General features: G+C 37.2%; 1 protein-coding gene across 1 annotated transcript; it reads right to left on the bottom strand.

Moving 5' to 3' along the window:
- Positions 1-260: 260 nt before the first annotated feature.
- Positions 261-7,685, bottom strand: ERMN (ermin, ERM-like protein). The gene is made up of 3 exons (XM_006880788.1): positions 7,445-7,685; positions 6,648-6,740; positions 261-781 (listed from the first exon to the last, which is right to left on the bottom strand). Exons 1-3 carry the CDS (start codon positions 7,683-7,685, stop codon positions 261-263), a joined length of 855 nt encoding a protein of 284 aa, XP_006880850.1.
- Positions 7,686-11,256: the final 3,571 nt, after the last annotated feature.

Here is an 11,256-nt window from a genome sequence, read left to right on the forward strand (position 1 = left end):
CCCCAGTAGACCCAGCTATTTTGGTGTTTATTACAAAATGCTGTTAGTGAGGTTTTGAAAGAATTCAGTGCTGTTTGATTTAAGGCTACCAGACTTAATTTGGCCTAGGATTAGTTCTGCATTCTTCTACAGCAAAACAGAGAGTAAGCATCCACATCTCTGGAGGGAATGATTCAAGCCCAGCATCTGAAGATGCATCTCAAGGAACGAGCACTAGCTGTTGCTTCAGCAAGCCTGAGAATGTTTCAGTTCCAGTTAGTTTATAAATGCATCATGGACTCGAACTCGTCAATTCTTTGCTTGGTGTTCCCCTTCCTGATTTTCCGGTAGGATATTGTATTGTATCTTGAGTAAGCATTTCTGGAGATGTCATTCTTCTTCCCCAAGGCTGGATGCTCATCTGGTGTCACGGGTTGGGAACTGGGGCTGCTCAAGGGGGAGTCCTCGCTTGCTTCGCCTTCATCTTTCAATTCCAACACTTCTTGACTCTTTTTCTTAAACTCTATAACTCGCACTTCATCCTCATCATCATGACAATCATCATTGCCATCATTATTAATTTCTTCATCCCAACCTTCTTGCTCCTCATTGTGGGTTGGATGTGACACATCCACTGGGCTAGATTTCTGAAATCCCAACCATTCAATTTCAGTTGCCTGGTGGGCTTGGCTCTCCCTAGCTCCCTCTTCTCCTTCTTCTAGAGGGTTTTCACAAATCCTTTCTTTCTGTCCAATTACTTCTTGGTTATTGTTATTCAGAGGGCTCTTCTGCAATTGATACCCTAAAACAAAAGCAATTAATTAGGAGTGAGATGTGTACAGGTTTCTCAATGCCCACCTCTTATCACCCAAGTATTTGTCTGGGTTGTTTTTTTTTTCTCCAAACAAATATTACCCACCATGTATTTTATGGGATATTATTACCTTGGGGATTACTGGTATTTTTTATACAATAAAGTGGCTTAATAGTTAAATAGTTTAGGAAATACTGCACCAAAACCAGTTAAATAAGCTTATTGAGTATTTATCTAGGACTTTTAAATGATAATGAATTCTGGAACTCTCCAAGAGCATAGACAACTCAACTTCATTTGATTGTAGAACTCTTTAGTTTGGGGACAAGTATGTATATTTAGTGGTAGTAATGATTGCTTAAGGAGCTCTGGTGGCTAATGGATAAGGAATTGTGCTGCCAACCTAAATGTACCTCGCTTGAATTCACCAGTGTCCCCAAGGGAGAAAGATGGGCAACTTCTGAAAACCCTGCTGAAGGGTCAGTTGTGATTCAGTACCAACTTGACAGCATACAATAACAGCAGTATTTAGTGAGCCAACTTTAAAATATGTCTACCTTATCACAATTCAATATGTATAGTAAAATATTTGCATCTATGCTCTGGTGACCTAGTGGCAAGAAGAAAGCATGCAGTTTGAGGTCACCAGCTGCTCTTTGGGAGAAGGATGGGCAGTCTCCTCCCGTTGTGATTAACTGCTTCTGAAAACTTTCTGGAGGGTTAGCTATGACTCAACAGTACGCAGCAACAATAATGTCTTACAAAGGGAACTCGGGGCTAGTGGTAAAAAGCTGCATTGCAATCCCAAGGCATGTGATTTGAATCCACCCCTTGGTCTGTTGGAGAAATATAGACACTCTCCTGCCTTGAGATGTACTACTTCTGAAAATTGGCTGGTGGATCAGCTATGAATCAGTTCTGACTGGATAGTACACAACAACAAAACCAACATGCCTTAGATATCCATATATGCCCACATACACATTCACATCACACATGCAGATATCTGTTTCCTAGTAACAGATAACCTGGAAACCATTTGCATACATACACACGCACATACAGATACCTGTTTCCACACACTTCTCAAGTAAAATCAGAAAAGTGCTTCAGGGAATGAACAAAGGCTTTGTTCCAATAGTAACATCTATGACTGACTGCTCAAGCCTAGTCACATTCAGGGTATCACACCAAGCTTCTTAGAGACAGCCTCAAGAACCAGAAGTAGAGGAGGAGCAGAGGATGACAAATATCCAGGAACCATGACTTGGGCTCACCTGTGCATACACAGTATGGTCTAAGCTTCTCCACTTGTTTCCAGAGTGAAGACTGAAAATCTGCATCTTAATATTGTAAATAAGTATATATTTAAATAGTTACTGTAATCTTAAGATTTATTTCCTTTTTTCCCTTAAGAAGCAAAAGAATCTGATCTTCTAGTTCCCATTCATTGCTTAAACTTAAGGTTCTCATGCATGAAATGATTGAGTTTAAATTTTTCCTCAATATTTTTGCATATTGATAGATTGATTAGCCTGTTATTTTAGACATATTCCCCATGCAACTACTTGATTCAAGTTGTTTGGCATGATGTAATGATTCTAAAAGGCTTAAATTACAGCAATTTTAATTTCTTAGACAATTGGATCCAGTATCATCTCAACAACATGGATTAAGCAAGTTAAATACAATCAATTGTATGGGAGTAGAAGTTATTTTCTGAGTTTTCAAGCCTAAAAAAGAATCTTTGTGATAAACTTCATTCCATAGAAAATATGACTCAAAATATTTTCTGTGATATATTCCCCATTCTCATTAGCACAATCAACTGTTCTGGGATTCCCACTCTTCTCAGAGTCAGCCACAGTTTGTTATGATCCACACAGTCCAACGCCTTTTCATAATCAATGAAACACAGATGGACATTCCTCCAGTATTCCCTGCTTTCAGCTAAGATCCATCTAACATCAGCTACAATATCCCTAGTACCACGACCCCTTCTAAACCCAGCCTGAACTTCTGGCAGTTCTCTGCTGATGTGCTGTTCCAGTCATTTTTGGATAACCTTCAGTACGATCTTGCTTGCATGTGAAATCAATGATATTATTCTATAGTTTCCACACTCTGTAGGGTCACCCTTCTTTGGGATGGGAACAATTATGGACCTCTTCCAGTCAGTTGGACAAGTGGTTGTTCTTCAGATTTCTTGCCACAACTTGGTGAGCATGTCCAGGGCAGCATCTGTTAACTGAAATATGTCAATTGGTATACCATCTATTCCCGGGGCTTTATTTTTTGGCATTTCCTTTAAAGCAGCCTGAACTTCCTTCTTCATCACCATAAGCTCTTGCTCATGTTTTAAGAAATTCTTCTGTGTCTGCCAATTCCTTTTGATACAGTGACTCAGTATATTCTTTCTATCTTCTTTTAATAATTCCTGGGTCATTTAATATTCTTGCTTAAAGCATCCTTGATTATAGCAACTCAAGGTTTGAATTTGTTCTTCAGTTCCTTGAGCTTAAGAAATGCTGAGCGAGTTCGGCCCTTTTGATTTTCTGACTCAAACTCCTTGGACATTTCATTGTAATACTTTACTTTGTCATCCCATGCTGCCTTTTGAAATCTCCTATTTAACTCTTTAGTATCTTGAATTCTTCCTTCTGCTTCCTTCTGAGAAGAATGGGAATCCCAGAACACTTGATTGTGCTAATGAGAAACCTATACTTAGACCAAGAGGCAGTTGTCAGAACAGAGCAAGGAAACGCTGCATGGTTCAAAATTGAGAAGGGCATACACAAGGGATGTGTCCTGTTTCCATACCTTTTCAACCCATGTGCAGAACAGATTATCTGGGAGGCTGGGCTCTATGAGGAGAAATGTGGGGTCAAGATTGGTGGAAGATCTAGCAACAATCTGCGTTATGCAGATGATACAACGCTGCTTGCTGAAACTGGAGAGGACCTGAAGCACTTGCTGCAGAGGGTCAGGGACTGCAACCTTCAATATGAATTGAGACTCAATGTCAAGAAGACAAAGATTCTCACCACTAGACCAATTGGCAGCATCAAGATGGATGGTGAAGAAATTGAGATTGTTCGTTTACAGCTTCAGTTTGCTCGGCTCCACGGTCAACACTCTTGGCACCAGTAGCCAGGAAATAAAAAAACATATTGTGATGGGAAAGTCTGCTGTTAGGGACCTCTCCAAAGTACTGAAGAGCAATGGTGTTTCTCTAGAGACTAAGGTGCGTCTGATACAGGCCATGGTCTTTGCAATCACTTGTTATGCATCAGAGAGCTGTACAATGATTAGGGAGGATAGAAAGAGAATTGATGCCTTTGAGCTGTGGTGTTGGAGAAGAGTATTGAGGGAACCATGGACTGCTAGGAAAACAAACAGATTCATCCTGGAAAGGGTTAAACTGGGTGGCTCCTTGGAGGCAAGGATTCTGAGGCTCTGTCTAACATACTTTGGACATGTTGTAAGGAGGAACCAGTCCTTGGAGAGGGACATCATGCTTGGGAGGGTGGAGGCACAGTGCAGGAGGAGAAGGCCCTCTATGAGGTGGATTGATTCAGTGACTGGGATAATCGCGATGGGAGTGTCAGAGACAGTGTGATTGGCACAGGACAGAGCAGAGTTTAGGGCTGTTGTACATAGGGTCGCTATGAGTCGCAAGCGACTCAACGGCACATAGCAACAACAACAACAATATTCTCCATTAGGCCAGGGTTTGATGTTCCCTTTTGACATCATAAGATGTTCCTATTTGTCTTCACCTCATAAATTTCTACTCTCAGTGAAAGACGATCATTATTTTTATTCTAGGGGTTTTGGTTTCTTTTCACTTTCCATTTACCCAACTCTGAGAATTAGACTGTAAATTTCAGAGAAAAACTTTATATATCTATAAGCTCTTGACTACTTGTACCAAATATAATGATGTATATAATAAGTATAAATGTTACCAAGAAATCAGTGCCCAATATTCATTACCTTATGCATACGTGTTTATTGGAATATTTGTTGTAATCTTAAAATTGTTTTGCTTTTCCCCTTAAAAATCAGATATTTTTGTTCATATTTATGTCTCAAGCATGCGGTTGTCATGCATGAAATAGTTCTTTCCACTTAAAATATATTTTTTCATCAATATTTTTAGCATGTTGTTATTTTTTGATCTTCCACTATTCTCTTTAAAGATTTTATAAGCTGTTTGCCATGTGAAAATAAGGCAACAAAATCTTTGCTTCTATAGTCCATCAAAAATATACACTTAATCTAACAAAAAATTAATTCAGGGGAAAATTGCCTGGTGAAACTCAAAGTGAAAACAAAGAAAGTTTTCATTCTCTATTTAGTCAAAGTATAATACTGTATTCTAGAAAACTATTGTAGATGGTGGATCAAATGTTGCATACATTTCCCAATCAGAACTTGGTAACAGGCATTACATAAGATACTGAAATCTCTAACTGTGAGAGCTTGATGCACTGAAAACACAAAATTGGAGCAAAATAGTTATTTTGGTTATTTCCAAACTCCAGCCAGGCTATGCAATTTAAAAGAGGATAAACCTTATGACAGGGCAAAATTTCTGTGTTGTAATGGTGAAATGGTCCATTCTAACCAAAAGGTTTATAGTTTGAACCTACCGGCAGCTCTACAAGTAAAAAGACCTAGTTATCTGCTCCCATAAATAAACAAACACACACACAAACACACACACAAAAAAACCAAAACCCAAATCCCAACCCAACAAAATCCACAAACAAAAATAACCCAAAACATCCTAGGAAACCTTTTGAGTTAGTTCTACCTTGCCTTGCAGGTTTTCATATGAGTTAAAATCAACTCAATGGAACCATAAGTCTTATAAATTGTCTCTGAAAATGTAAACATTTAGCAATGCTTTGCTCACTATATTCTTCCTCGAGGGTCTTTCTACTAGATCAGTGAAAATGATCAAAGATCATTGTCTGAGAAGTATTCCTGCAAAGGTTACAAATACACTTCCAATTGTACCTATGTCCTCCTTGGCACACCTTTCTATTAAAATAATCTCTCCAATATTTTGTCTGTAAAGATGGAGATATTAACTAAATTAAATTGGACATATTCTAACAACCTGAAGACAATTCTGAGATCAGATACTCATGACTACCAGATAAGAAATGAATGATTAATCAATAGATTTTTATCCTGCACTTTATTGAGAAACTGAAGAGGACATCTTAAAAGAGATATCTAAAGAATTTATGACTCTAAGTATATTTAATTTCTTTAAAAACTGACATATTCACTTAAAAATCATTGTTCTTTTTTATTCTCCCTTTTTCTGAAAGGAAACAACAAAAATTAATTTTATCATCCTAGGAGCTTTCCTTGATAAGCATTAGGGAACCTTTTGGGGCTTCCATCAGAGATATAGCATTTCTTATGAATTAATCAATCTTTAAGATTACTTTAAACTGTATGATAATGGTCGATTTTTTGATAAATCCATTTTTAAAACATTTATGTTTCATAAAGTGTCTGACATAGATTTGGAGAAATTGTATCACAAGGAAGTATTGATTTATTGAATAATTTAATGAGAGACAGAGCCTTGGGTCAAAGCATGCCAATCAGCTCTAGCAATGGATGTTGTCTCAGTCTTGAACCATCTGGAATGCTTTCTAAGCTGGAGCTCACAGATAAGTAATGACTCTTTTATCTGCCTAGGGCAGCTTGGAAGTTTTTGAAGACATTGCCTGGATTGCTTTTGAAACTCCACAATCATATAACAGCCAGTGCAAAACTGTCATTCATAGTCACTCAAACACTTTCTATGTACAAACTTAGTTCCTTTTACCTTCTCTGAATGCCATTTCATCAGCAATTGTTTCTTGAAGAGAAAGATCTGTGATCGCCTTATGAACTATAAAGAGGTTTTCTTCTGGCTTTTCTGGGGGGAAAAGACCCACGACATTAATATTTAAGTACTTAAATAGTTGGAGGGCAAAAAATTATTAATTCAAATTCTAGATATGAGTAGACTTTTTCATTTTTATTATGATGACTGAAAATTGCTTTGACTCATTTCTACATTATCTCTATTTATTTAAAGGTATAATAATAATCTCTCCTTTAACATCTATAAAAAATATAGAGTCAAAACTCAGACATCTTCAGGTATATTTCAAGGAAGAATTTGGAAGCCTGAATTCTTGTTCAAATAATAGTAATGAGATAGTTCATAATAATCATAATTATAAAGTTCTACCATTATTAACAACAGTTAAAATGTAACTAAGATTCATCATATGCAGTCAACTTAATTATCTTAAGTAATGTTTTCAACAACTTTACAAATGACAGGATTACTACACAGTCTTCTCCAAAAGAAGAAACTGAGGCTATTTGATGTTAAGAAAGTTGTCTCATATCACAGAGCTATCAAATCAATGATTGTAGGTTGAACAGAGCAAGGCATTATTCCTGTGCTTTGCAGTCTCAGTAAGATATACAGCTTCTTTTTATTTTATTTATTTACTTTTTAACTTTTTTTTTAAGTATCCAGGTAATTTCTATTCTGACAGTCTCTGAAAAGAATCCCAAGTGAGTTAACAAATCACAACAAGTAAATGGAGGGGCACAGAGAAGCTTTACCTTTTTGTAACTCTTCTTCCATGGGCCAGTTGTGTAGATTGTTCCCTTGTGACTTTTCGTTTTCCTCTTCCTTTTCCTCGATAAATACTTCTTCAAGACTGGGGTCTGCTCTGTGGTATGGTGGGCTGTCATCAGCGTTCATGGCTTCCTCAGTGATTTGGGGAATGGGTTCTTGGCCATTTTCAGGTGGTGTATCCCCATTACACTCAGCCCCACTGAATGCTGCCGCCACATCTGTCATGATGGAGAGTGGTGTTTGATAATGGAAAGAGCTTTGGAGAAATGGAATGTAAAGATGCTTGATAAAATATATTGTCTTTAGGTCCTGTAATTACAACTCCTACTACAAAAATTAGGAGAAAAAAATTTCACTTGAATACAAAGTAACAAACTTCTTTTCTTAAAGATGTCCAGGAAGAGTTTAAAGCAAAAGCATTAGGATCAGATTTGCCACCAGCCCTCAAGCATGGATCCAGCCAATCATCATCTCTTTTGTTGCTCAGCAATCCCACTTGCTGAATTCATGGCACCCTCTTGATTTGCATAAACAAACAATCTGAGGCAATCAGCCTTTTGTGTTGGCATGTAGAGGGGGACTTTCAGCTTGTCAGTCCCCCCTCTGGGAACAGAGATTTTTGTCCTTTTTCATAATGGCCCTTTGTTATTTTCCTTGTAACAGGAGCCACAATTGTTCCACAGCTTTAATCCAGAGAGAATGACCACCTTGAGGCATATTAGTTCTGCCTAACCAGCTTAACATTTCCAAACAGATTTTTGTTTAAGTAAAACCTTAGCCATTTTGTAGAAGACAATGACCTTGTTTCTTATTTATTAAAGAAAAAAACCTCCAGCTTATCAGAATTTGTAAACAGGACAACTTTATTTTAAGTGGTTTTCGCAGCAGATTTCATGGGATGTTTGTAAGACCCTAGAGACAGAACCTCTGAGAGGTTAGGGGTGGGGAAACCACACAAAAAAAGCAACGTTCTACCAAATAACCAAATTTTAAAAAGAAAATTTAGAGTAATTTATATGGTGTGTAGATTAACTTCAAGTCTGCTTATTTCTAAAAAACTCCAGTGTATCCTTTTAAATCCAATGATTTCCTCCTAAGGAGCTCTGATAGATTGGTGCATTGTCTGTTAGTGCTACTAACCAACAAGTCTGTAGTTCAAATGAACCAGCTGCTACTTGGGAGAAAAATGGAAAAATGAACAGTGTTCTTTCTTGGAATAAACTCCATTCCTATCAAGTTCATTCCAACTCAGAGAACCCAAAAGGGCAGAATAGAACTTCCCAGACATCTTTCCAAGTCTTCAAATCTTTATGGAAGCAGATTGCCACATTGTTATCTGTGGAGCTGCAGGTGAATTCATGCTACAAGTTATTGGTTTGTAGCACAGCACTTTAATCACTGTAGAATCATGTCTTCTTTATCTCTCTTGAGAAAGCCTTAGCAGTCAGTCTTACCCACTTGGAACTCTAGCCCAAGAAAACATCAGGACAGAATAGGGTACAATTTGGCTCCATGTAAGATTCCAACTCTTTTTTTTTTTTTTAGTTAATTTTGCTAAAAATTTACAGAGTAGTGCTGCCCTGCTCTGTTTGTACAACAGCCTCCTGGTGGTCCCGGTATAGATTCCGACCTGGTTCTGATTATTGATATTGAGTGTTCCTAGTGATTTCTTCTACAGATAACCTATAGGTCAGCATTAAAAAAAAAATGAAGGTCAGATATATGTTATGTAATATAAATGGATATCATGGATATCAACATGGCAACTCATATTGTGACAAACTTCCCATGGACTTCTTTCCATAGCAGATCCTACCGAATCATTAAAAATTTTTGTAATTAAAATTACAGAGTTGTTATTGTGGCTGTTAAGTGCTCTCAATTTCAGTATGACTTATAGAGACCCTATGAACTGTCAATTTTCCCTATCCTAAACTAACCTCATCATCTCACCTACCGTCACGTCCAGAGTATCAAAGATGAAGCTTTGTCATCATTGCCTCTGAGGATCACTCGGGATGCACCCTTTCTAGGATAGATCTGTTTGTCCTTTTTGGTAGTCCATGGGATATTTAGCACTCTTCTCCAGCACCACAACTCAAAGGCATAAGTTATTCTTCTGTCTTCCTTATTCATTGTCCAGTTCTCTGATGCATAGCAGGTGGTTAAGAAGACCATGGCCTGAATCAAGTGCCTTTTAGACTTCAAGTTGAAATCATTACTCTTTAGTATTTTGAAGAGGTTCCTGACAGCAGATTTGCCCAATACAATATGTCTCCTTGTCTCCTGACTCGTGGTATCAAGGGTGTTGATTGTTGATCTAAACAAGACAAAATATCATTGACAGCTTCAATCTTCTCTCCATCATCATAATGTTGACTGTTGGGACTGTCATGAGAATCTTTGTCTTCTTGATTTTGAGATGTAATCCGTACTGAAGGCCGAAGTCCTTGATGTTCTGAAGTTTCATAACCTCTTCACTTTCAGCAAGTATTTCATATCCTCTTCATTTACAGCAAAGTTGTGTCATCAGCATAACACAGGTTGTTGATGAGTCTTCCTCCAATTCTGATGCCACGCTCCTCTTCATAGAGTCCTGTTTCTAGAAAGATTTGCTCAGCATATAGATTGAACAGATATGGAGAATGGATGCAACCCTGATTCACACTCTTCCTCATTTTAAATCATGCAGTGTTCCCTTGCTTTCTTTTCACAAAAGGATTTTGGTTTAGGTATAGATTTCACATGAGCCCAATTAAGTATTCTGGGATTCTTATTCTTCTTAATGTGAGCAATAATGAGTTATGATTCATGAAGTCAAATCTTTGCATAGGCAGTAAAGAACAAATATACATCTGCTTTTAGCCAGGATCCATCTGATATCAACAAGAGTAATATGTGATAAATGTAGTTGTCAATTTTTGAAATGTAATACTCAGAGGGGTGGAGGTACAGCACAAGAGATGAATACCCCCATGAAATGAATTTATATAGTTACTAGGGCAATGAGAGTAGGTGTGTTGGAGTCGGTGAGATTGGCTCTGGCCAGGGCAGGCTTCAGAGCTGTTGTATATAGGGTCGCTATGGGTTACAGGTGACTTGATGGCACATAACAACAACAACAAAAACAACATACTAATATTAACAACAAAACAACTTTGATCTTTATACATCAAATAGTAACAGTATTAGTTACAACATTGTTCATGACTAAGCAAATGCCATCTTTTCTTTTTCTCTCTTTTCTTTTAATTACTACTTCATTCTCAAAAATTTACTGATATAAGTAAAAAAATATTTTCCACAATGAATTGGATAAAATACAAGAAAATTTGGCTAAAATCAGTGACTATACAAAAAAACAACAGCATATACTTGTAGGCCTTGCATAAGAAACTACATTATTTGAAGTGTCATTGCACTTGTGAATAACAGCATCTCTGTCTAAAACTAATTATGACTTCAAAAGATCCCAAAAGTACTCAATCCTATAATAACAGCAGTAATGAAAATCAATTATTTATAAGTAGACACATAGACAGACAAGTAAGTTTAACAGGTATGAAAGATGAATTGAATTACATCTACAAATACAAGGTTTGGCAGAGGATATATTTACATCTTTATTTTTTTTTGTGCTACAAATAGATAGTTCAGGAAGGATTTAGAAGAGGCTATGGCACAAGGTACTAGGGATATTGTTGCTGCTGTTAGATGGATCTTGGCTGAAAGCAGAGAATACCAGAAGAATGTCTATCTGTGTTTCATTGATTATGCAAAGGCATTTGACTGTGTG

Source organism: Elephantulus edwardii, unplaced genomic scaffold (genome assembly GCF_000299155.1).
Source record: "Elephantulus edwardii isolate Elephantulus edwardi_28Jun2011 unplaced genomic scaffold, EleEdw1.0 scaffold00010, whole genome shotgun sequence".
Classification (NCBI taxonomy): Eukaryota; Metazoa; Chordata; class Mammalia; order Macroscelidea; family Macroscelididae; genus Elephantulus; species Elephantulus edwardii.